The sequence below is a fragment of the Xiphias gladius genome, chromosome 17 (assembly GCF_016859285.1).
Source record: "Xiphias gladius isolate SHS-SW01 ecotype Sanya breed wild chromosome 17, ASM1685928v1, whole genome shotgun sequence".
NCBI classification, from domain to species: Eukaryota; Metazoa; Chordata; class Actinopteri; order Istiophoriformes; family Xiphiidae; genus Xiphias; species Xiphias gladius.
The window spans coordinates 1,464,757-1,491,570 of NC_053416.1; the positions used below are offsets into that span (position 1 = coordinate 1,464,757).

The 26,814-nt window shown below is 41.9% G+C and overlaps 1 protein-coding gene across 2 annotated transcripts in view; it reads right to left on the reverse strand.

The window, feature by feature from the left end:
- Nucleotides 1-2,497: 2,497 nt before the first annotated feature.
- Nucleotides 2,498-26,814, reverse strand: part of LOC120802655 (glutamate receptor 1-like) — an 81,581-nt gene continuing 57,264 nt past the window's right edge. Inside the window, exons 11-19 of one of the 2 annotated variants that reach the window (XM_040150708.1) lie at nt 26,127-26,342; nt 25,407-25,530; nt 25,175-25,310; nt 22,613-22,811; nt 21,248-21,495; nt 15,891-16,005; nt 7,577-7,711; nt 2,786-2,852; nt 2,498-2,692 (exon numbers count right to left, since the gene is read on the reverse strand). In XM_040150708.1, coding sequence (XP_040006642.1) covers nt 2,586-2,692; nt 2,786-2,852; nt 7,577-7,711; nt 15,891-16,005; nt 21,248-21,495; nt 22,613-22,811; nt 25,175-25,310; nt 25,407-25,530; nt 26,127-26,342 — 1,347 coding nt within the window. In that variant the 3' untranslated portion in view covers nt 2,498-2,585. Of the gene's footprint in view, nt 2,693-2,785; nt 2,853-7,576; nt 7,712-15,890; nt 16,006-21,247; nt 21,496-22,612; nt 22,812-25,174; nt 25,311-25,406; nt 25,531-26,126; nt 26,343-26,814 lie in introns of those variants that run through there. The other variant, XM_040150707.1, reaches the window with a different exon arrangement.

Sequence of the window (26,814 nt, forward strand, 5' to 3'; positions counted from 1 at the left end):
GCTCATCTGCAGTGTTTCTTTTTTATGGATGTGTGTTGTCAAAGTGGTGAAAATTGTGTTTCTCATTTTGCTTGTGTTTTATTTATTTGTAGCATTTTTTTTTTCCCCTCTGGATGTGACCCATAGTTTTATATAATTCAGCCAGTGATTTAAAGCGTGATTTCGTTCTGAGTCATGTACCAATAAAATATTTATCGGTTCTTTCTTTAATGTAGGTACGGTGGAAGAAAACAAGACCGTGGGGAATAAGGGAGCAAGAACCGGGCGTTTTAGAGGAAAGAAGAAATCAATTATACTCAAGTATTTCTGTAAAAACTTGGTACAGTACTGGGAATTATAATATGAGAGCTCGGGCGTGGCGTTTGTGAATGAGTGAAACTACAAGGTGTATTCTGTGACTGGAGATAGAAGCTGCTCAGGGTTCGTCCCCAGTGAGGAAAACCCTCCTTTTAACACAAATTTATTGTAACATCAATTTGATCTTTTCATCAGTAACCTCCATCCGAGTTTTGGGAGATTTTCTTAAAGCCCCTTTTCATTACCGGCCGTCTTGGCAGCATCTCGTAGCTGTGAAATCCATTATACCATAGAAAAATACCTTATGATATTTAATAGAGTTTATTTCTCCTTCACTGTTAAATGCCCAGTTTCATTGAACCTACATTTAAGTACCAGTAGGAACCAGTCTGTGTTTTATTGGTACCTGACTCAGGAAACCTGATTACACTGCAAGTCGTGTATTTTAAAGTGTTAGCGAGTTTTTCGAGCCAAAAATGCAAAAACCGTTGGCTGTTTCCGCTCCTCTTCTTTGCGAACTAAATGTTTTTCGGGATTTTGAAGTGCTGATCTACCCAAAGCAAAACATTTGAACACGTCACCTCGGACTCCGGGGGACCGAAGACCACTAATGACTCAATATCGCATCAGCGAACATTCGCCAAAGACATCTGCTCTCATTGGCAAAAAATCTGCTTTCTGTGCACAGAGTGAAGCACGTGCCACATCTGTCTTCATACTGCAGCTGTGTTATCGGGGAGGCGGCGCACTGATGTGGTCTCCTCCCGAATGCTACCAGCGTTTTCCTCGCGTCGCCCATCGCCAACGCACGCGTTCCTCTGTGTTTCGTGGTAAAAAGGTCTAGATCGTTGACATGCTCGAGCTCTCGATATGAAAGTGGCATTTTGTGTGAACGTGACGAAGCTCTCAGGCGCTACCGCTGAACTGGAGGAGGAGAGGATGAGGAGTGAGGGGTGAGGAAAGGAGGAAGAGAGGCTGCAGTAATTCAGTCTTTAAGAAGTTAAAAAAAAATCCCCCCGTTTCCACCGTCGGATTCTGTTATTGCAGAGGAGGAGGGGCTTGGTTTAAGACAGCGCTCGTAGAAAAAGTTGAGTTTCAGGATTTTAGTTTTGTGTTTTAGTTGCTAAGCCCAGTTGCTCGTCTTGCAGGAGCTCAGCCTGATTCGATTCAGTGCAGGTCGTTGCGTTCAGGTGCTCTCTGTTCATCGGAGTTCTGTTGTACTTAGTCCAGTCGGGGTGAACACGAACACTCCTCCTTCTGTCGGCCTGTCGAAAGTTTTCTTTTGTCCTTCAACTGAAAAATATTTTCCTCCGTTCGTCTTTTCTTCTTTCCCCCTTTCTCCCAAATTCCTCCCTCTCTCTTTTTTCCTTCATCTTTCCTTTCATTCTCTTGTGCTTCTGTTCTCTCCTTCTCTTATGGTTCCCTCCTTTCCTCCCTTTACTGTCCTCTTTCCTATCCTTACGTCCTTCCTTCGCCTTTCTTCTCCTCCCTATTCATCTCATCTCTTCCTTTTTTCTTTCTTTTCTCCTCCTGTCTCATTCTTTATCTCTTTTTTCTCTCACTTTCTCACCTTTCCTCCATTCTTTTTTTCTCCATCTCCTCTTTCTTCCCTCACCTTTGCTCAGTTCCCACTTTTCATCTTTGCTCCCTCTATCCCTTCTCTTTCTCCTCCTTCCTACCGCTTTCATCTTTTTCTCTCCTTCACTCCCTGATCCACCCTTCCTTCCTTTTTCCTACTTTCTATCTCGTCTCCTTTCTTCTCTCACCTCTGATCTTTCCTTTCATCTGTCCTTCTTCTTCCCCTCATTTCTTTCTCTCTCCTTTTCCTTTCCTCTTTCCGTCCCTCTCCTCCTCCCCTTATCCCCCTTTTTTCTTTCTTCCTCTCCTCTCATTCCTTCTTGATTTTTTTTTTTAATTCTTTCTCTACCTCCCCTTTCTTATTCACTTATCTTTCCTCCCCATCCCTTCTTTCTCCTCTTTCTTCTCCTCTCCTTTGTTCTTTTCCTTCCTATCCCCTCCATCTTTTTCTCCCTTATCTCTCTCCCTCTCCTTTTTCTCTCAGCTTCTATTTGTCTTTTTTTTTTTCTTCCCTCATTTCTTTCTTTCCTCTTCCTCTTCCTTTCCCTCCCTTTTCCCTTTTCTTCTTTCCTCCTTCCTCCCTCATCTTCTTCTTGTCCCCTTTTTCCTCTTTTTTTTTTTCCTTCCCCTCTTTTCCTCCTTTCTCTCCTCACGTTCCTTACCGACAGACGGACGGGAGCGTTCTGTCCAATCGGGCGTCTCGGTTTTGATCACATGCCCGTGGAGGACAGTCCCAGGCCGGCTGCCTTGCTCATGCAGGGTAAACCCTGAGCTCCGGCCTTTGGGAAATCGTGCGCCACCACGCGGCCGTTCTCGCCTCCGAGTCCCGACGCTCCTCCTCCTCTGCCTCCTCCTCCTCCTCCTCCTAAACTGCCCACCACCGCCACACCTCCTCCTCCTCCTCCTCCACCTCCTCCCCCTACTCCTCCTGCCATCCCGCCGAGGCTGCTGCTCATCATGGCGGCATCGATAAGCTCCTGCAAGACAGAGAGAGGGGAAAAAGAACCTAATTTGAAATGTAAATGACCATCGATTAACAGTGAGGTTTAGTCGATCCCGGAACGGATTCTGAGGAGTCAGGTGTAAACATCCATTAAGATCTGAACATTTAGTTTAGAATTTGTCGAAATCACGGTTTGTTTTTGTCTTTATTTAACAGGTGAATCTTGTGTGTGTGTTTGTTTCTGCTTGAGTCAAAAATAACCCTCTAATCTTTAATGTTGCTTCTCTGCACTTTCTGTTTTGGTCTTGTCGATCCAATCTTGCTCCAATATTATCTTTTAAAAATCAAAAAACAGCCTTTTGAGAGCGACTTTCTTGATGGATTTGTTGAAAGACATTTGAATAATAAATAAATAGGATGCAGCAAGTGCCTCATGGAAATACTAACTTTACTCTGTTAGTTTTACATTTCAGCATTTTTGTTATTCAGTGTAGGTACAACAGGTGGGAGTCTGATGATATTACTGTTGTACGTGACACAGGATGAAAAAGGATCATCACAGAACTTCCAAGGAGCTTTACAGGTAGAAAAGTGTTGAGGAAAATTAACAGGCCGGATTTTTTTTTTTTCTGTTGCTCTTCTGCAGTGGCGCTTTGAGCTAAATGCTACCATGCTCACAGTGGCAATGCTGACATCCTGATGTCTAACGGGTTTAATGTTTACCATGTTCACCATCTGAGTTTAGCTAGCACGCTAATTAGCACTAACACAGAGTAGAGTGGAGGCTGATGGCCACAGGGAGTCGGGAGATTTTGAAACCACACAGATCATGGTTAGAATAACAGCTACTACCAGGAAGTATCCAAAAGTTGTTCAGAGTGAGAGAAAACCGACGTGATGTGAGATAAATCTGCATCTTTAAGAAACAAAAGGTCAGGACTAATGTCAAAAAAATCAAAAAAATTATTTCAGCAAGTTCGGGAGTTACATGGAAGGTGATTTAAAAGTGGATTATGGAAATTTGTTCACGATGGACATCAGAGACGATGATATCGTCAGGAAGTGTAAGTCGCACTGAATCAAAAAACATGTGAATCGTGTCTGTGTTCAGCTTTGACCGAGTCACGGCTCTGAGAGGAGGAGGAGGGTGACTTTTGCCACAAATCGGGCAATCGGGTTAAAATGCCTGACGTTAATTGCTCTCATGAGTTGAAAACTGTAAAGCGGCAGGACAAAGTACAATTACTCTCCCTGCCTCATAGTTTGAAAACCTCTGTAATGTCACAACCCCTTCTGTTTCAGTATTAAACAGAAAGGTGTGTTTTGAGGGTTTTTCAACTCATAACTGCTGTCAAAGAGTAATAACAGTAGAAGTTGTGTTTGAGTAGCAGAGCAAAGCTCTGTCTGGATCCAGACTTAATATCCTGTTCGGGGCCTCTGAGGCTCTCGTCCTCCTTCGCCGTTTGCTGCCCGGCATCGACAGGCGTCAGGCAGATGGGTACAAATAAATCCCAGGTTTAGTCATTTACAGGAGCAGCTCTAACACTCACAACGCCTCGGAGCGAGCGTCCCCACATCCCCACAACCAAGCGGGACACTAACCTCCCTCCTGCTCTCACCTCGACAGCAGGAAGGTAACATCTTACAATCCACCTCGGTCACCCTCCGAACACCGTAAACCCCGGCTGAACTCTCTCTCTCTCTCCCTCTCTCTCTCATGTCTCTCGCCCATCACACTTATTTTGACAGAGGGTTTTATTGAACAGATAGTCTGCATGTGCTGTCTCTGACTATCAACAGCCTCTTTTATACAGCCTGATCAAGGCGGGAATGTTGTGCCGTTATTCCTCCTCACCGTTCTGTATAAAAGGTACGATCACGAACTGTGTGTGTGTGTGTGTGTGTGGGGGGGTTGTGGTTCTGCCTTTAAGCCAGCAGTGTCTGCGTAAAAGGGAGACGCCGGCGCTGTCGTGTTACGCGTCGCGCCTCCGATCCCGGGAACGGCGGCATGCTGTCTGAAATCACACGCTGGGGCGGCATTATGCCGGCTTTGTTTGGTTCAGTGTTAACAACCAAACAACCATTATCTTCTTAACGGCGACGCGGCAGGATCTCTGTTGCTGCCTACAGGCATTAACGGCCACCTGTTAAAACATCAGACACCAGATTTGTGATTGAGTGACCTGAATTAAAAATCTTTTCAACTCTCAAAAGCCGGGTGAAACGTGCGCCTTAAGAATATACTGCTATTAATTTTTCTTTCTGCTATTAATTTTTTTAATCTGAACATCAGTCTGACCAGAGAAACACTGTTATCTTGTTTTTTTCCCACAGAAGAGAACTCGAAACTCAATGTTAATTAAATATTATTGGTTTTTGTGTTTTTGTTTTGTTTTTTTGTCTCAGTATTAAGTACCAGAGGTGGGAATCTCATGATACTATCATCTTATGTGGGATAAAAAAGGGCCTGAACGACCATGAATGTCCGTCATTTTATGGGAATTCAACCAAATGTTGAGAGAGTTCAGTCTGGACCAGAGCGGTGGACTGAGCGACATACCAACACCGCTACACTGTAGCGCCACCGTGAGGTTGTTTTTTTGTTCATCTTTTCCCTAGAGGATAGATCCTAATGACTTTGGTGCACCCCTAACTTCTCCTCTAGCGCCACCTACAGTTCCGAGTCTCCGCTCATTCTGTTTAATAACTCAATTTCTACTTGATGGCTCGGCACCAAATTTTGTACAGACATTCGTGATTCCCAGAGGATGAATCCTAAGGACCCTGGTGAACCTGAGTTTTTCTCTGGCGCTTCCATGACATTTTGTGTGAAATATCTTGACAACTTTTGGATGGATTTTTATGAACTTCTCTTCAGACATTCACGTTCCCCTCAGGATGAATGGTAACTTTGTCGACCCTCTGACTTTCCTCTAGCGCCATCATCAGTTCGACATTTTAATTTGTCCAGTATTTTGGTTCGTGACCAAATACCTGCAAAACTAATGACATTCCCGTAAGTCTCAGCTGTACTTTGCTTTTAATCCAAATCAGCAGATGTTTGCATGGTAGCACTCTAAACCAAGACGGCGAACATGACATTATAAACTTTATACCTACTAGACATCGGCATGTTAGGATTGTGATGAGTATTTTACCATGCATACATTAGCATTTAGCTCAATTAAGCACCGTTGGGCCAGAGCTGGATGTAGACACTCCGTCTTGTTATTGACACCCTACATGTCGTTATAATTGAAATGTCAATAAGCCATAAACTGATAAAAGATTAAGGTGCCAGAAGGCACGACAGCCTGGCAGCTCAAATGTCTGCAGTAGAGGCAAACATTCACCTTCGCATCAGTGTTACGGGGGAGCACGTTGAAATATTTATGGTCGGAGTATCAATAATGTATCAGAGGACTGTATTGATTATTAGCCCTAAGTGTACTTCGGCGCTCCTCCGTGTGAATGCATCTACCTCTGCGGCAGGTAACCGCAGTGTAACCCTGCTCTGCACACTCCTCCATCTGCCCTTACTGACGAAATCCTCCACACATGTTGTGTCACCGCTGCCTTCAGCGAGGGTTTTAAGTCCTCCCTTTGTGCTCAGACGCACATGTGAAGAGAATAACAAAAGTCCAGCAGGGAGGAGAGAAAAAGACCGGCGCCTCTGCTGTGGAGAAAATGGCTCTAATGACTTGTTTGTTCCTTTGGGAGCAGCCCATCAAAGTCTCAGCTTAAACCACCAAAGTCTGTAACGAGGCGACCGTAGTTTCATCACATACAGACGCCGGCGATAAAAAGGAGCCCGAGAGCAGTGTCGGATAAAAAGAGTTCAGTTGATGCACTTTCAAATGGCAGTGATGCTGATGCCTCCGCCCTAATACTTTAAACCTAGAGCTACTGCAAAGACAAAGGTCCTGACGGGCATGGGTATGAATGATAGAAATGTTGTACAATTCTCTGGTGCACCAAAAATATTTACATCTGAGCAGAAGATAAACTGGGCTTATGCTGATATTTGTCCTGGTTTAGCGGGTAATAGAAACTCAAATTGAAAATGTCTTTATGTATTGAGAGATTAAAGAATAAGTTAACGTGGATGCAGTTTTTTGAGTTGGTAAATTGTACGTAGGGTTTCCCACAGTGTTTTACAGTGAAGGAGTAGAGCCTCGCCTGTTATGAACATCACCTCTGACAACGTCACGCGAAATTATTACACCATTACAAAGTTAGAGGAAAACAAGTGGAGGTACTACATCAGACAGCAAAGGCCACGAGTTAGTAATAAGTGGGGTCATTAACTAAACAATCATCTAGTCACTGCACTGATAAAGAGACAAATTAAGGCTCGGTAATTCAGCTCGGTAGGTCAAAGACTGACTGATCACCCCCGGTGTTCGCTTTGCGGTAATTAATCAGAGCAGCTCAACACCTCCGCTAACCAACCCCTGATATGTACGGTCACCTTTTTATTCCGCCACTTTGGTCCAGACTTAAATATCTCAGCAGCTACTTGACAGAAAGCCATGACATTTTGTGGAGACATTTACGTTTCCCGGAGGATAAATCCCTAAACTATGATGAACAGGGCGCACATTATACCAGCATGGTAGCATTTAGCTTAAAGCACTGCTGTTGTATTTAGTTTAAACACAAAGGACTGTATTTCTACCAGTCAAACAAGCAAAATAAAACACAGCGGGACGACCGAACCAACTTTTAGGACAGCTGACCTGATCAAACTGGACTCACCTTCATCCTTCTCGACTCGATCCGGGACTTGTAGCAGAACTCGACCAGAGCCACGAGCATGGCCAGCCCCAGCCCACCGATCAGTATATAAAACACTCCCGCCACGTTGCTCAGACTGAGCGCGCTCGTCTTGTCCTGTCAGCAGAGAGAGGAGGGGTCAGGGACAACCAACCGTGGTGCAGACAGTCCTAACATCACTACAGTTCGAATTCTGGATCGTCTGAAGCTAAACCGGTTTATACGAACTACAACATCATCAGAATCTCCAAAGCTAAAATAAAAGCAAATATCCCAACTTCCAAAGGCTGTGATACAGGGGAAATGTGAACTGAGGGAAAAAAAACAGTTTTTTTAGTCAATGAGTGAATGAACACGGGGGCGTTCTACTCAGCCTGTGAAGACCCCTGGTCCTGGAAGGAAAAGTCCCATTCATTTTTCTCCAATACGATGTTAAGGGAGTCACGATGGATCAGCATGAAACTCAGTACAAACAGTACAAAAGATGAGCAGGTGCTTTAGAAAACGTCCAAGGTACAAGCGTGTGGACATAATTACCTCGAGGGGCAAGTTTACTGCGACTCCCAAGGTGCATTTCGGCAAGAAAGATCCAATCCCTGGGCTTTAAACTTTGTTACGTGCTCGCTGACAGGGTGCGGAAGCTAAAGATTATACAGCTGAGAAAAATAAAAACACAGTCTGTGGTGTAAATCAGTTCGCTTTCAAATACTGGGTAAATTCTGGGCGAATTCAGCAAGTATGGCGACGCGTTTTTCGCAAATTCAACAGAAATCATTTAGAATCTGTTACCGATCTGTAGCCGTTGTTGCCGAGGCTCATGGTTATTGTAGGTTTTAGACCCATGAACCAAACTGACGGACAGAAAGATTAAAGTTGAAATAATTCAAACTGGTGGTCAGATCATACTTATATGATCTTTAAATTTCCTGCGCTTCTTTGTTCGGTGACATCGAGGATAAAAAATTAGACGCAAATGCAGAATGGGGAAAAACCCTTCCAGAACCAGCAGTTGCTGTCCAGTTGCACTGTGTGAAATGAAGTATCCAGCATTTTTGGCGCTTGACTCATCGTAGGGACCAAAACTCAGCATATCTTGTAATTTTTATCTCCTACTAAGGGTAAAATCATCTTCTCCATTGCCTCGAATCACAGCCTTTGAGAATCCATATTTATATATCTGTCTCACATGCAACTTCATGCACAGAAACACAAAAAGAATCCGGGAAAATAAAATAAAAACTCATCTTAATAGACAGTTCTTAATTTACCTAGTTCACTTCTCAGTTTTGCGGGTTCACACCTTCTCTACACCAGTTTTATTGAGTATTGAAACAAAGGAGTGATATCTGTGCTGTTTTTCACAGTACAACATCACTTCTAGCTTCTCAACTCATAGAAAACAACATTTTATTAAATCCTTTAAAAACTTTATTCTAAAGAAACTGGGAATTGGTTGTTGAGCTCTTGTTTCAGTGGTCGTGTGATCATCTGTTACATGCTTGACGTGACTTAGCTTTCTCATCCAATAGCATGCAACCTGTTAAAACCCAAAAAAAAAGAACGGGAGGAAACGGCACTCATGGTGAACGAGGCCTTTTCTTCAACACGAAGTGCTGTGAAGTTGGAGAGAGCCTATCAGTGAGCTTTCCTCTCCAAACTGTCATGTTAACCACAGCCAATCAGCTCCTGTGAAAATGTATTAAAAGACGCTTAAAAGTCAGACTGAAATTAGTAAGTATTATTTCTGTTAAAGGAACGCACCTCCATTTTTAATGCTGGTCTAACTCAAAATCATATCAGTTGAGAACGCGTGAAGTGTTAGTGTTCATTGAATATTAATCCTGGTTAGATGTGAGAATTGTCTCCTTTACCCGTAAAACTTTGTTTTCTTGGACTTTACTAGTCCACACTGATTCTGATAAGTTTGAAAATGTTGTTTATGTGTAACAAAAGTAAAATGGTTAAATTTCTTCTTCTTGCTCCTCTTTTTATTGGTAGACAACAAAATTAAGTGACACCAGTTCAGTTGGATGACTGGAAAGTTAGTGCAAATACGGACCATCAGTCTGCTAATATTGACATACAGCATATGTGTGGTCATAACATTTTGATTTAAGCTGCCAAAGCTGCAGTCCTGGTCACACCAGCATTTCAGTCACTGTCCCATCAGCGACAGAGCTAAGCTAACTGTTAGCAAGCCCTTTAGCTCGCCTCTATTTCCCATCCACAATAACTCTTTATTGAATGAGGTGATTTACAATCCTGAGACGAGAATGAGACATGCTGCTGGTAGTCCCTTCATCGGGAAGCTTCTGCAACTAAACACTGTGAAAACACGTCGATTAATTTCACTGTGCCACTTTCTGACTGGGTCTTAACTTTGATTTCTGGCCTGCTGCACTCAGAATCTCCATCAAATCCCTTATTTTATACTGATGCGATCTCCACGGCAAACACAAAGAGGTGTGGATGAAAACACCTGAACTGAAACATTAAATACGGTTGACGACGATAAATCAGTGATAGACTCTTCACAGGTCCCAAATGGAGCACTCAGTCCGAAATGGACCCGTGAAAAACCCACTCAAACTAGATGTTAATTTAAAAAAAAAAAAAACAGAAAGACCCGATCCGAAAGACCAAAGGATAATTAGGTCTGATCCAAACTATCAGACACTAATGCAGCAGCATGATGATCGACCAATAAACAAATAGCCGCTGTCGAAAAGAGCAGGAATATCACAACAGTGTCCTCAGAGCAAACGTAAAGCCCGAGGATTTTACAGTAACGGGTTACGACCTGATTCCTCCGTGTGATCAGGGCCCGTATTTATCAAACCTGTAAGAATGACACTACAGAAGCGTGCGAAGCTTCAGAGTTAAAGCAGCTGCCGTCAGAGTGTGAGCAATAAGACGCGCTCATCAACTGAAGTGTAAAAGTCATTTTAAAGAGCAACGGTCAGCTGATCGCATGACTGATCAGAGAGGGAATAGCCGATCAGAGGTATCGATTGACCCTACAGCTGCCATATTGTGCGTTCTTACATCTTATTCACCGGTATATTATTCTTCAGGAACGTGTAGAAGTTTTAAAAAGGTCATTTTATTAGTGTGAAATCTTTAAATCTCCAGGAATAATTAACATGGAAAATGAACAACAGTCTATTTATATATTTATAATGTATGAATATATAAAGAGGGATAAACTAATAGGATCTGGTCTAAAATGGAAACTAAACTGTGCTGCGAGACGTTCTGCTGTTGGTGGACGAGGTTCGTCAGAGAAACCGGATAATGCGGAGAATTTAGTTCCACGCTGACGAGGGCAGAGAGCAAAGATGTTCAGGCAGAGACTGAGAATCACATCAGCATCAGATTTATTCTGGTTTGTTTGTTTGCAGCTGATAAATGCAGAATAAAAAAGAAAGAGGTTGTTGTTGTCGCTGTTGTTGTCAGCCAGAAAACGTGGGTGTGCGGCTCTGCTTCTGTACTGGAGCTACTCTGAAAGACTTCACAGACCTCTGACATATCGGAGCAGTTTTAAGTCAAAACACGTTTGATAATTGTTTTTTATTCCTAAGTTTGTGAGCAAGATTGAAGGATTTTCACTTTTATCTTTAACCTTAAGTTTAGCAGTTTGATGAATACGGGCCCCAGTTTCTCTCAAGGCTTCTTTGAGTGAATGGAATAAAGATGCATTTTCAAAATGAATTTTTCATTAGTGAGGACATGGCCCGGCGTCTCCGTGTGGTTGTTTTGTTGCCATAAGTTGTCACTACATGAAACTAATCCAAACTGGAGGTGCAAACCCACCAATCACCACCGTTTCTCACATTTTACTGCAGTTTCAGTCTGACGTTGTAATTGTCTTTTTCTCCTCACCGACGACAGACTGATGAACGTTTGCCCCCATTCGTTAGTCACAGTCTGTTACACAGCTCAGAGGAAACAGGAGGTACATGACAGATTGGAGATGAAAACATCAGTGTGTGTGTGTGTGTGTGTGTGTGTTTGTGTGTGGGAGGGGAAGTAAAGGGATGGAGGGTGGAGGGTAAAGCTGTGATCAGTGGCTTCAATTTCATTTGGTTAGCAGCCATAAACAGAGAGAAGGAGAGAGACATAAAGTGATAGCGAGGGAGAGAAAGAGAGAAAAAGAAACGGGAAAATATATTTGCAGTTTTGAAAATCTGACTTTTTACATCTGATGTGTATGTTGAAAGAAAAAAAAAATGTCTGCGGCTTCTCCTCCAGGCCAGATTTGTCACGTTGGCGCAGAATAGCTCCTTCTCTTTAGATAAAGATTAAAAAAAAATTAGCCTGAAAACGAATCTTTTTCGAAACTCCAGGACACTGCACAACCACCAGGATAGGCTAAAAATATAAATGTAAATCTAGCACCCAAAGGCAGAAAGGACTTAAAAGTAAAGGGATGTAAAAAGTCACATTTTTCAGCAGAGTCACTCGTCCGTCTGTCTGTCTGCAGCTGCTGCCAGTGAACTGTGCTGACCATAGGATTTTCTGGAGAACAGAGGCAAGACTGAGCAGAGAAAAGCCTCTGAAGAAATCTGATGGATTTCCACTGATCTGGAGACATGAAAACTCCTTATCTCCAAAACGTCTGCTTTTGTCAGAACCGGCTAAAGCCCCGGCTCATTTTCTCATCATTTTGCATGAAATTTTGTGGGAACTAAGTTAATAAAATATACTCAGCATTTGAGTTCTGGGTGCAAACAGGAGTCATGGGGTTTTCAGCCGCCGTCAGAATACTTAAATGTGATCTTGTTTCGATCGATTCATCCTCCAGCTCTTCAGAATGGTCAGCTGATCAGCAGTGTTACACTCTAAAAGCAGAAAGTTGTTCGATAAACCAAAGATAATTTCTCTGACTGCAAACCCGAAGGGAGATTTATGTGCTAGCATGTACCGAAACTGAATTTGTATTTAAACATTTGCCTTGTACATATCGTTTTTGAAAGTAATAGTTTGACATTTTGGGAAATAGGCTTATTCACTCACTTGCTGAGAATTACATTAAAAGATTGATACCACTCATGTCTCTCAGTTAAAAATTCAGCTACAGCCAGCCTCCAGTTAGTTTAGCTTAGCATAAATCCGGGAAATACGTGGAAACGGCCATTCTGGCTCTATCCGTTTGTTTAATCCGTACAAAATCCTAACTGTAAAAATGTTGTACAGATTAAACAAACCAGATATAACTTTCTAATCAGTGAGCTTTAGAGGCAGGTATTTTCTCCTTCCAGTTTTTATGCTAAGCTAGGCTTAACCGGCTGCTGGCTGTGACTTTATATTTAAGGGACATGAGAGCGAGATCAATGTTGTTATCGACGAGTTGTTCTTTTAAACTTGGGCCGAACAGACTTTGAAACTTAAATCAGTTGGACAAACTGTATTTCACAAAATTCAATTTTAGATTGTTATGGTGCTTTTTCTTTTTCTTTGTGGATTAGAGGCTCTGCCCTTTAACAGGGTCGTAGCCCTTGCGATGGATTATCAAAGCTGGTGCCCATACTCACAGAAATAGTTACATCCAGGTAATTACCTTTGCTGTGCAGGGAAATATCAAAGTTTTTTAGAGTAAAACACTAAATTAAAAAGTTAAAAAAAGACAGAAAAAACTGAATTGGACTACAGAAATTTCTTTTTTTGGGAAATGCTTTGCCAAATAAAGCCTATGGACGTTTCTACCGCACTTAGAGGTAAATTAAATCTGCTAAAACTTTTTCCTTTTCAGAGTGTACCTGCTGAATATCTAGTGTTTTGGGGTCTGGGTCTGATGGAGGAAAGAGGGGGTAGGGGGTTGGAGGGGGTGGGGTGTGGGGTAAACCAACACATGACCTTGGGACCAGGTCTGAGCGACCTCAAGAACTGACCTTTCTGCCGGAGTCCTTGTGTCCACACTCCCCCTTGTCATACCACCACTTGTTTTTCAACTTGTCTAAGACGGCTTGTTCATTGAGCTTCAGTACTGCTAGGTTTACTGGGATTCTTCAAAGAACCATGGGAGGAAGGGAGGGGGGAGGGGGGTGGGAATAACATAAATAACATTATGCACCTCCATGTTATCTTATGTTATTGTTCAGCTGCACAGCAACAGGGCTGTGGTGGCTACAGCGGCAGCAGCGGCGGCAGTGGTGGCAGCAACGATTTTAGTAATGGTGGCATTAGCAGTACAGATGCTGTCGTACGCTAAAGAGAACACCTCCGTAACAACAGAAAGGAAAGCAAAAACAAACAAAAAACAGGCACAATCACACATTAAACTGTTTTAGTAAATGTCAGCATCAAAGTGATATGCGTTAATACTCCATCTAGCTTGGTTTGGCCTGACTCCCTACGTGCGAGATGTGTATTACTATATCACTTTGGGTAACCGGCAAGAGGTGAAAACACTCCGGGATCTTTGGGTCTACTGAGCAAAACCGCTTCATAAAGATACAGTCTACTGTCCAAAAACCAGAAATCATATAACCTGTATCCTGTGGGGGAGGTAGGTTGAACTTTTTTGGAAGGGATGGAGTCAACACCGTTCATAAAGAATTGACTCCGGAGGTAAGATGACCCAAGGGGGTATTTTACAGAGTTCACTGGATAATCCTAGTTTATTGTAAACTTGGCTAATTTTCCTTAGTCAGTTTACAGTGTATATATAAAGGATCTCCCATGTCTGAACCCGCTGTGACCCCTCGACTTGTGCATGGACTCGCCTCTTCTGTCAAGGCGTGACATTTAGCTGACAAACGTCTAGTGCTTATGGGTAATGGTGTTCGTTAAAGGCTGCTAAAAATCAAGTACTGATTAAATAATGATTAAAAGAATTAATAACAGTCCTTATTTAAACAAATGAAGCGAGCCACATGACACACTGTTGAGTATGACTCTCTTCTAAGGCTGCATTTTTAGTTATTACTGTAGTTAAAAATGTCAATGGGATTTCTAATGCGGATTCATTACTTCTAGAACAGCAACCAGAACTTCTTTGGCTATCTATTGGTATCAAGATTTAGGTAGCCCGGATCCCATTTTCAGAACACTACTTAAAACTCAGATCGCAAAATGGTGGCAGTAACATTTCACAAATGACTGTCTCTCGCAATTACGGATACATGTCCCATATCCGGTAGCCTAATGGGTAAGGCGCATACCACATAACTGCGATGTCAGCAATTCCTGTCTCTCTCTAGACTCTCCACTGTCAAGTACAGACAAGATGCCAAAGAATAATCTTTGAATAGATTAAAGAGCTCTTGCAATTTACGCACAGGCGGCTTTGATGAGTGAAACTGATCTTATATTGCAAATTTGGAAAACCGGCCCGAGTGGTAGATCTTTGTATCAATGTCCACATCTCCGATTTGCTAAGTGATTCAAGTAGCTCTGGTGTTGTGCCTACTGATGGCTCTTAACCCCATTTTAAGAAACAGTGTTAGATTAGAGTTTTGAAGGCGGGATTAAGATCGCTAATGCCATCACCCTAAATAGCTATCTTGCTACCCTGCTATATCCATGAAAAATAGCGTCAGACAAAATACCTGCAAGCGTGCGAGAAACTGTTACAGCTGTGCAGGCTGTTGTAAGTCACCTTAGAGAAATAATTACTGTTAAATCAGCATATTTCTTGGATCGTGTTGAAAAACACTAACCCGCTACCAAAGCTTCCGCTTCCTTCTTTGACTGAAAATGAAGTTACAACTGATAAATTGGGGCAAATCCATACCACCGATGGTGCTTCGGTTTTTTGTATTCTGACATGTTCAAGACAAGGACATATCGTAAAATCAGGGGTGAACTATGATGTATTCTTTAACACTTAAACAGCAAGAACACATACTAGATAATGTTTCACTGTAATTTCCCATATTAGACATAAGTTGTCACTTTTCTCTTTGCCATTAGTATTTTGAAAATCTGCTGAGCATTTCTGCCTTTTGTAAAACTGGATGAGCTCAGTTCTAGAGATACATTTACCCGAGTCTTGTTCTATTATGAAGGCCTACACTGTTGGGTTTTTTGTAAAATACCCCCTGGATCAGAAGGTGAGAAAGGTTTGAAATTTGAGTGAACAGAGTCAATACTTTTGATGGATCAATCACCTCCTACTCCAAAGGTAGAACCGGTGTGACTGTAACTGTGAAAGACACCAAACGTTAGGTTACATTTTGAGTTTCAGTGGTGCCAGCCGGAGTGTTTAATGCTCGATATTCAAGTTGTGGGTTGTTGCCGGTTACCCCGGTGTGCCATTGCCTGTCGTTACCCGTTGGGGTTATGGTGATCTGACCTTGGAGTCCCCTCCCCCGGTGCCGCACTCTCCCTTGTCATACCACCATCTGTTTTTCAATTTGTCCAACAGGCCCTGCTCGTTCAGTTTTAACACTGCCAAGTTAACAGGGTTTCTACAGGGATAGTAACAATAAGGGATAAAAGGGAACTAAGTGTTAATGAGCAGAGGACTGCCATAATGAAGATAGCAACATCATTTCATGTAGTATTAGAAGCATGTTATTATTAGTCTAATCATAAAATGAATAGTGCACTTAAGGACAGCTTCACTGTTCTTCAACCCCGACCTTGTTAAAAAGTTGTTTCCCATCATTTAAAGTTGTGCGTATCACATCCACATTGCTTCACTTAGAAGGATTCTGTTGCAGTCAGTCACTGGGCTTTAACACAGTCTAATGCTTTCAATTAACATAACAAATCTCCTTTTCAAAATGTTATACTTACAGAAAATACTTGTATATGTTCTACAAAAGCCAACGAGTCCTCCAACCTAAATGACCATACAGGTCGCTCGCCCCTACCCTCAGGTATGTCCCATCGGGGTGTACCGGCAGCAGGCGTACTGGACGGTTTTTGAGGTCATCACAATAATAAACACACAGTTAAACATTGGGGCTACTCCCGTTGGCTGCGACTGTTAAATGGATGGATGGACTGATGGATGAAACAGCTGCTCCACTGGCTTGTGTTGAGCCGAGTGATGAGCTACAGCAGAAGGGTTCGGTTATCTCAACTGAAGCAGTCTATAAGGTATACAAGTGAAGGAAAACTACATTTTAATGTGGCCTGGGTTGAAAAACAGCAAATGAATCCTACTACTGACTACTGTGCGGCAAACCTCGACTTGCAGTCATTTCCATTCCTTACCTGATAAATAAAGGAGATACAACAGTCAAATATTTAGACATAAATACCACGTGGCATATGAAAGAACACGTTGAAATAACACGTTCAGGTTAGAATTAATGATGGGCAGCAGGTGGCAAAATAGCTTTTACACTTGTGTCAGTTTCCTGCCATCGTGCATTTCCCTACAAAATACACGAATACCCAAAAGCTGTCTGTTGTTCCCCTTTACGTACCAGTGATGATCAAAGCTACAGAGTGGCAGAAAGGAAGCAGTGATGTTTTAATGGTGATAGCAAAGGAACATGAATCAGTGAAAGGATGAGTGATGAGTCAGCCAGCGGTGCTTCAGTTTGAAGGGACACTAACAATAATTAACGTAATGATTCCAACAGCAACAGAAGAGTTTTGTTCTAAAGTGCATTATGTATAGAAAAATATACAATACAGAAATAAAATAACATGAGAGGGAAACAAAATATTCCAGTTAAATGTGCACAAATTAAAAATATACAGTGGGGTGCAAAAGTCTGAGACCAATTTCAAGTGGTATATAATGTGAATCCAACCAACTTGCTTGAAGAAATATCAATTTGCAATGGCAATTATAAAAGAATCAAGAGCAACACTGTTGTTGTATTTAAGAAACTGAGGCATGTGGTAAAATTGAGAAGATTCCTGTTAACTCAGAACTTGAATTTCATTGCATTTCTTCACACAATCAAAGTTCCAATCAAACTTTTGGCCAGAATGGTGGTATTCCCCATCTATCCACAACCAAATTATAGAAATATTATCTTACATCTGGTACATCTGGTACATTTTCTGTTTCTTTTCCCGGTTAAAGGTTTTCTTTGGGTGACTGTTTCCTTATCTGAATCGAGTGTCTAAGGACAGAGGGGGTCGTTTGCTGTACCCGTTTGTAAAGCCGCTTGAGGCAAACTTCCGATATTAGGCTTTATAAATAAAACTAACTTAGCATGACATTTGCTGTCAATCAATGGCCGATAAATGATTTTAAATTTGATCTGATTTGATCTGCTTCTGGCTTATCTCACCTGGCCCAGAAGTATTAGTCAAAACTTTCTAACACTGATTCTAAAACATCACTGTTTTGACTTTCACGGGCTGCTGATTATTTGTTTAATCAATCAATCGGACACTTTGAAAAGATGTAAATTGAAACAATGTCATTTTGGAACAATACTCTCCAAAATAATCCACTTAGAACAGTAGCACTGTAAGTTTTACAACAGCAACATGGATGGAAAGCAGATGCTGGTTAATGGGAGTTTTCTCGGTGGAAATGATGAAAGGAAGTAGTCGACTTAATTTGTCAGCTGTTAGTACTGAGAGCCGGTCAACCCAGAGACAGAGAACAGTCTGTTCAAATCGAACTCCTCAGCTACTATTTTTGATGTGTAAAAGTCACCGCACAATACGCTCGGTATTCAAGTGGTTTAAGACAACGCGTTGCTAGGTGACTGATTAGAAAAGCTGATGCCTTCTTCTCTTTTCAGAAACGGTTGAATGATTTTGTGTTTACTGCGTCTGCAACTCCAAGCACATGAACAAGGAAACGGCAGAAAAAACAAAGGTGAATAACTTCTATGGCTTTTTTTTTTTTTTTTTTTAAATGTCAGTGTAAGTTACAGTTCATGAATTTTTTAAGTCGTTTTACACAAACCTAAAACCATTTTAGTGAAAAGGCAGAACGTCAAGTCAATTTGCTTGGCTCTGCAACACTGATTGATATAGTCAGTGCCCACACACACACACACACACACACACACACACACACACACACACACACACACACACACACACACACACACACACACACACACACACACTTTCTCCTGGGATTAAATAATTTTATACCATAGAAGAACATTCATTCAGCATTTTACATTCTAATCTCTCACTAATCTCATTTTTGGAGTCATTTTCTTTCTCTGACTCTGGGTTGGCTGTAAAAGGCTGATGTGATGCCGTAAGAATGAGAACAATTCGTTCTCTCACAGAACATCTGATAAAAACATTTCAAAAGCTGCTGTCAGGTAAAAAAAATAAAATCCCCAAACTCCAGTTTAGGTGATTTCCATGTTTTCGCTGAGCTTAGATTTGTTTTGTTTTGTCATCCTGTGTCCAGTTAAATCAAATCAACATCTACATTAAACCAGTAAGCTTTCTAGCATTGAATAGATGTTGAGTGGTCTACAAATATGTAAATGCACATAATTAAGTAGAGAGATAATCATTCATCTTAATTACTGTTAAACCAATAATTAATCTTCTAACAAGTGTAACATTTGTACATGATCACTGTTAAATAAAAAAATAAATAGTCGAAGTGGAACTAGGTGGTTCATGGTTTGATATGAGGGGGCTCAGAGTGATTGCTCGGGTTTTCAAGGTGGTTGCTAAGGCGTTATCAGGTGCTCTCCCTACCGTTAGGGGGTGAGTTGTTGGCTCGACAGCCGTTCAGTTAAAGCCACAGTTTAGTAGTTTTGCAGTTCAGGAGTAATTATCGTTGCCTATATCAGTACTTGCTTCGGTAACTATTGTAACAAGTTGCTTGTCCATCAAATAAACATGAACAAACAAGGTAATGAGGCTCACTAAAGTCTTTTTAAGGCAAGGTTTTACCTGACAGCAGCAATGCTCAAAGGCAGGTAGGTAGGTAGGTAGGTAGGTAGGTAGGTAAGGGTGTTAGCAGCGTTGTCAGTATTCTGGTGATTGTAGAGGCAGAGAGACAGGCAGGTTGGCAGTCAGACAGGCATGACAGATGACAACAGACAGGTAAACAGGCCGACAGGGCAGGAACAGGCAGACGGAAAAGACAGAAAGACACGCATACTGACAAAGACAAACAAAAGAGAGAGAGAGACAAGACAGACAGGGACAGATTAAGAGACTGACAATTGGACGGACAGACAGACAGACAGAAAGACAAACACACAGACAGTAAAAAAATGTCTTAAACCCAAAGCTAACAGACTTTTCTGTGAGGGTCAGGTTGGTCTTTGTACGTTTTCTATTTTCCAATCATGTGTACAGATTTGAGAGTAGGAAGAAAATACATGAAGTTTGTTGTGGTGTCTAAAACCTGGACGTAGTGAACAGCGGTGCACTGATACCAACAATCAACGAATCCAAATATTAGTTTTGAGCCAGCGCTCTGCAGAGGTCGGTCCGTGTCCCTTTTTCTCAGGTGTCAGGTAAGTTTTAGTTCTCGACGTCCTATCAAGACGGCAAAGGCCCGAGTCAAGTCGTAAGGTCTGAAGTTTGTGTTTCAAGTCCCTAACAAGCAATAATGCACTTTGCTCCAGTTTCACCCCACAACCATCGACCATTTCTGTGCTACTTTTAACAACAAATGGTCAAAGATCAACACAAGCACACTTTTTTGTCTCTCTAGCTCTTCCAAAGGGACAGCGCTCCCCTGCTAAAGGGTAAGTCCAACACATTCCCTTTCTTTACAGCATCCAGTAACCTTCTTTAATATAAGTATGAATGAACTAAAACACTTATATAAAATGAATTAATTTAACTGGGCACGCTGATCTCATAAATCCACAAGAAATCACTTTGCGCCATGTGCAAGGCCATTTTAATATGTAAGAACAAAGAGTTGTAGTTTGCAATTTAACAGCGTAAATCGCAAAATTTCTACTTAACTGCTTGTACTTTACTTGAGTATTTTAATTTTATACTTTATACATCTACTACATTTTCAGAGTAAAATTTTGAACTTTTTACTGCAATACATGTATTTGACAGCTGGACATTTAAAAATCCCACGATAAGCTTATAAAATGCAGCACATTGTTAACAATTCAACCAGAAGTTCCCTATTTTTTTTCGGCACAGACTGCCATGTAAAAACGATGTCTGAGCGCAGGCTCTCATCTTACATTACCTCACCCGTTTCTTTTCTGTCAGTCTCAAAACAAAACAAAACAAAACAAAAATCCCGGTCACAAGTCAGTCACACCAAAACTGCCTTTGCTGTAGACCACACCGACTATCTTCTGTCTCTGAATACGCTGCTGCTCCAACCAAGGAGCTGCAGATCTTTCAAATCATGAGCCTCCAAGTCCATTTTTAGTCAAGAGTCATCGTTAGTTAAAGTGCAGCTCCAAGTCCTCCGGTCAAATCTGAAGTCATCAAACCTATAACTTGAGTCCAGACCTCTGCACTTCAGCCCCTTGTTTAGGGGCCGAAGGAAGGGGGCATATTGCTTTTTGATTAAATCTCATGGAAACTGAGCTTATAATCCAAATCATTTTTCTTTGATTTAAAACCAAGAAAACAAAATTCATGAGAGAAAATGTCTCTTGAAAAGGACTCCCCAGTCTACTCATTTCACGTGCAATGTGTCGATAACGTGGATCACTGTGAATACACATGGTTGGTCTGACTGGTCTAATTTCCCCAAAAACAGACAAAACAGGACAGCGACATAAACCCCACACTGACTGCCCCGTCTGGAGATTCGCAGTGTACCTGAGGGGCGATCCTTTGGGCGTGGCCACTCCGTAGCCTTTAGAGTCCAGGTTGCCTCCGACTTTCATGGTGTCGCAGGGCTTCCTCTGCTCGATGTACTCATTCATGGAGGACTCCAGCAGGTAGGCGTACTTCCCCTTCGACTTTCTGACTCGCAACACGCCTTCGTTGGTGTTCTTGACGAACACCGAAGGGTCTGCGCTCCGCATATACGACCACATCTTCTCAAAAACTGCAATCTTTGACCTCTAAGGTAGGATAAGGTAGTAGAGATTAAAAAAAAACATTAACTGAGCATGACACAGCTGCCATTATATGCTATCACAGACCCTAAGCACTTTTCATTAGTTAGCTACTGTAATTTTTAAACATTAAATAAGTATTTATAAAAATTTAGCACAAACTTTAACCAAAAACCGCTAAAGGAAAATGCGAATTAATGCACATTTCCACCCGCTCCTCTTATGTTAATATGAGCTGATCAACAGCTGGTGGAGCCGATTCTCCAGTCGCTGCCATTAAACCACCACAGAAGAAGAGGACGCAGCGAGATGAGGTCATTAAAAGAGCTGCAGTCAAAGCCTAGACGATTGAAAACCATGTGGAGAACATGATGGAAATGTGATGTTTTTGTTGGTTCCATGTGTTAATGTGAGGGAGGTTCCAGTCTCCTCATGGCTCCACACAGACCTGATGGTTTCCCGCTCTTCACTGGACGTGACGAGTGACGTTAAAGTCACATGAGTCGTGTACATCAGTGTTTCAGTTTGGGTTTTATCCACACAACAACCTTTACACTTCAGCCAAGCGTAAAAAACTTTCTTGTGATATTTAGACTTTTGAGTTTCCACATTTCCATGTGTGTTCCAACTGTGTTTTTTTTATTGTGCAAATAGAAAATGCTCATAAAAACACGGGATGGAAAAGCATTTAATGTCTGGAACACATTTGGGGAATTCCTCTTACTGTTTTACATCTGCTAGCTTACCTTTGAACAAAGACTAGACTGAAGCTCCATCGAAAGGGAAAAAACATTGCTTCCAAATGAGTAATAAATAAAAGTATATACTTAAAGAAAGCGCTCTGATAGTCTCCCAGAGCTTTTTTTTTTTAATTATTATTGCTATTAAAAAAACAGGGAGTTCTCACATGAGGTTAATAAACCATGTGGAAAGCGTTCCCAGAAATATTCTCCCAGTTCTGTTCAGCAGAAGTGCAAGATTTAAATTAGACCCATTTCGTACGACTCTTATCTTTAAGAAATTAAAAGAATGCAGCACATTTGTTGTCTCTCCATGAATAAGAGAACTTTACGTTGGAATAACAATGACATGTTGTAAAGTAAGAAGAACAAGGTGTCCTCACCCTGAAGAACTCTTTGGTAGAGCCTCCATCCAGGGTACCATAGGCGATCTCTGTCTGCTTGGCCAGGTCCTCTGCACTCTCTATGGGGGAGACCATCCTCTCCACAGTGAGGAAGGCTGCCAGGTTGGCTGTGTAGGAGGAGATGATGATGAGGGTGAAAAACCACCAGACTCCTCCAACAATTCGACCTGAGAGAGACCTAGAGAGAACAAGGGGCAAGGGAAGAAGACAGATACGTTTTTTACAACCTTTCTTTTCCCATGGTGGTCTCCCTGAGTCTCACTCTTTTTCAGAAAACACCTTGTTCACAGTCAGTTACAAAGCTGACTAATAAAACCAGTCTGATCTATGGGCCACTGAGCAGCTCCACTGGAACAGCTGGGTTAAAGAGCTGGAATACTCTTTAAGTGGAATACTTAAATACTACATACCTGGAATACTATAAATATATAAATGCAGAAATAGTTGTTTTTTTGGTTGTTGTTGTTCTTTATTTTTTTTTTGTCCAACAGTCCAAAACCCACAGATGTCAAAACAGAAAAAGCAGAAAATCATCACACTGGAGAAACTGGGACCAAATGACGTTTGGTGGTTTTGGCTGATAAATGACATAAACAATAAATAAAAATGAATTTAAAAAGAGGTTTAAAGTCTTTTCCGGTGTGTGAGAAAAACAAGTTACTAAATAAGATATAAATAACAAAAATCAGCTGTTCACACCCACTTTTCCTCAAAAGCTGTCCACCAATATGGCCGACAAAAGAGGCTTTTTAGTCCAATACGTGCGTTTGTTTGGCCTGAGACCAAAGCGGATCTGCTCACCGCTGTATCGCTGGACACACAATATACAGTGCATGAGTTATTCTTATTTTGATGTCCTACGGTAGGAGTGACAACCGAGGCCCGACGGTGTGAATAAAGTGGAGACCCAAGGAGGAGAGACGGCTCTGCCTGCAGGGAGGCGTTCGTACTCCACATAGGCATCGAACACACCGACGCATTCACACAAATCACATTAGAGAGACGCTCACACACACAAAAACACACACTGATACTGACCAGCTCGTCTAAAGGTGACCCTGTGTGATGGTACATGGATAGAACTAACACACACACACACACACACACACACACACACACAACCTGTGTGCTAAGGCTACAGTATATAATGCAGAAGGAGACGTGCAACATTGCTTTAATGAGGTTATGAGGAAAACAATTACTGAAAAACTCATAAATGCACACACACAGTGACGCACTCATACACATACTGGCACACATGTACACTGACAAAATAAGTTCACACACACACACACACACACACACACACACACACACACACACACACAAACAGTGCAGTAGATCCAGAATAGAAACACCCTCAGGCCTTAACGCAGCGGTAACCTATAAGTAACCCGGCAGAACGTCACACAGAATTTTACATGTTTCATGATAAAGTGTGTGTGTGTGTGTGTGTGATGATACTTTATGTCTCTATTAATAAGTTCTGTATATCACTGATGGTATGGATGTGTATCACAGCTTATAAAGGTACAGTTTGGTGTGTGTGTGCGTGTGTGTTTTTGAGTGCGTTACAGTAAGCCACAAAAGTGATTCAGAGCGGACTCAAAGGAGCACGAAGCTTGGGGCGAGGCGTGGGTTTTAGGCCTCTCGGCGCTTTCGAGCCCTAACGACTTTCAGAATAAAAGCATCTCAAGCAAGCATCTCTGGAGTCGAAAGGAAAGCATCCTGTGTGGCCGGAAAGAGCGAGGCACTCAGACGCTAACTTCTAGAGGCGACAGTCAACTTGCCCGACCCACCCAACACCCAACCGGTCACGCCCTGCACCAGTGACAGCAGTGACGAAAGGCTTTTCTTTTCTGTCTTATATTTCGGATTTTTTTTTTATATCTTTTATTTTTGAATTTTGATTTTTTTTTCGACTTGAATTTTAGATTTTGAATTGAATGAATTGAAACTACTGACTGAAAGAAGCGTTTTAGCGTTATTGTTAGGTTTTTGAAAATTTCTGATCTGAATTGTAAAACCTTCAAAATAATAAAATATACTGGAACGTTTTTGAAAATGGCAAATAGCGAAATCAAAAAAAAAGATGATTTTTTTCAAAGCTTTTTTGGTGCAATAATTTCAGTGGTGACATTTTAAAAACTGGCATTCGGTTGCTGATATAATTCAAAATATTATGGCAATGATTTACTTCCGTATGTTTGCTAAAGTTGGTGACAGGTCAGGGTTGTGTTCACAGCTTGTTGCGCTGCCTCAAAGTGCCGAAAATAAAAAAAATGAAAAATTAGCTTTAAGAAGATTCATTTTCTACCGAGGTCATTTTTTTCCAGGTAGTAGAAAAAGGAACAAACATTTCGGATCGCAACCCAAATCTGTGAACCTTAAACATAAAAAAAGACCAAGAACTCAGGCAAAGAGAACGAGTTTGCGTGGACAAAATCAAACAAATGGGAGGATTGAATCGGCCGACTGGTTCCGGCTGCTCAGACTTCAGCGTCTTCACACACGGGTGTTGCGTTTCACCAGGTGTCCTACCTGGGGGAGATGTCACAGCCCTGCTGCATGAAGGCCCCGAGTGAGAACCAGAGGGAATTAAAGATCCCAAAGTCGTTGGTGTGTTCTGGAGTCTCCTTTTCCTTCTGCAGGTTCTGGACCTCAGCCCGGGAGTACCCTGGGAAAAAAAATCAACAACAACATTAAATACACTTACAGACGGAGTGAGTAGCACCGCGATACTGGAAACACGACGACGACGACGAGCAGATACCCGGAGAGTGAGCGAATTCGGAGGACGAAGTCGGCAGAGCTCGTCGAGAGGCAGAGGAGGGCAGAGTTTCCTCTTCATCATCAGAGTCCTCCCCCTGCCATTCATAAGGACTGAAACGACTCACCTGAGACGCAGACACAGAGACACACACACACTCATTGTTATATGTGTCCACTTTTTATGTTCGCATTAACTGTGTCATCGTTAAGTGAGAAATATGTTATATGACAGTTATTTTGTCTTTTATCTTTAATAACTGAATTGTGTTTCACTGTGACGTGAATTTTCCGTGTCAGAATGAGATCAAATCACCACACGGCCTCTACACGTTTGTCAATACGGAGATAAGATCTGGGTTTAATTATTCTACATATTAACAAAATAAAATAACATATTATTAAACCTAATACAACTTTGCAATAAGTTAATTTCCTCTTAATCATATGTATTATTTGATGATGAGGGTTCTCCAAATATTGACGTAATAAAAAATAAACTTCACCTCAAATAAAAAAAATATTCTTCTCTTTACATTTTGGCATTTGTTAAATAAACATTATCCGTTTCCTGTTATCGGCCCTTAAATTCCAGTGCGGTTCATGTCTGTCATCGAAAACAACATTTAAAGGCTAAAACGAAATTGCCAAACGTTTTAAAGGTACCTCATGAGATTTTTGCCGTGTAGCTACAAACACACACACCAGCCCCTCCCCTCCTCACCAGGAAGAGCACCACGCTGACTCCGATGTAGGCGAAGACGATACACATCCAGATCTCGTAGGCCAGCGGGTCGAGGAAGGAGAAGACGCCCGGCTTGGACTTGGTGGGTTTCTTGATCATGATGGAGATTCCCAGAGACATGAAAGGTTTGGTGAAGTCGATCACCTGCTCTCGAACCAGGGTGATGGTGAGCGGAGCGACCGCCACGTCGGCCTTCTGCAGGAGGAGAGAGAGGGAGGCGCCGGTCAGACATAGCGCAGGATTTTTAACCACCGAAGGACGATGGGCGAGGTCACCGACAGCAGAAACGTCCCGCGTGACAACGCACATCGGCACCGTTGCACGTATGTGTGTGTTTGTGACTGTTCGTGTGTGAAAGCTCAGGGAGACCGAAGGCACCGTAACTGACGCTAGATGGAGGAGTGACTCCTTCCCACTGTGGGAGGTTCGGAGCATCTTTAGAACCTGAACCTCCGGAACCCGCAGGAGGAACCAAAAGCTATTGCTGTATTTGAGTTTTTATTGTTTTAGAAAATTAGAGCCGCGAGGATGAGTCGATAAATTGATTAGTCGATCGACAGAAAAATGATTAAATGGAATTATTTTATACGTAATGTTTATGCAGAAATAGCAAAAAATGTCGTCAGCCTCTCAAATATAAACTTCCCAATTTTCTCTGTTTTATTTT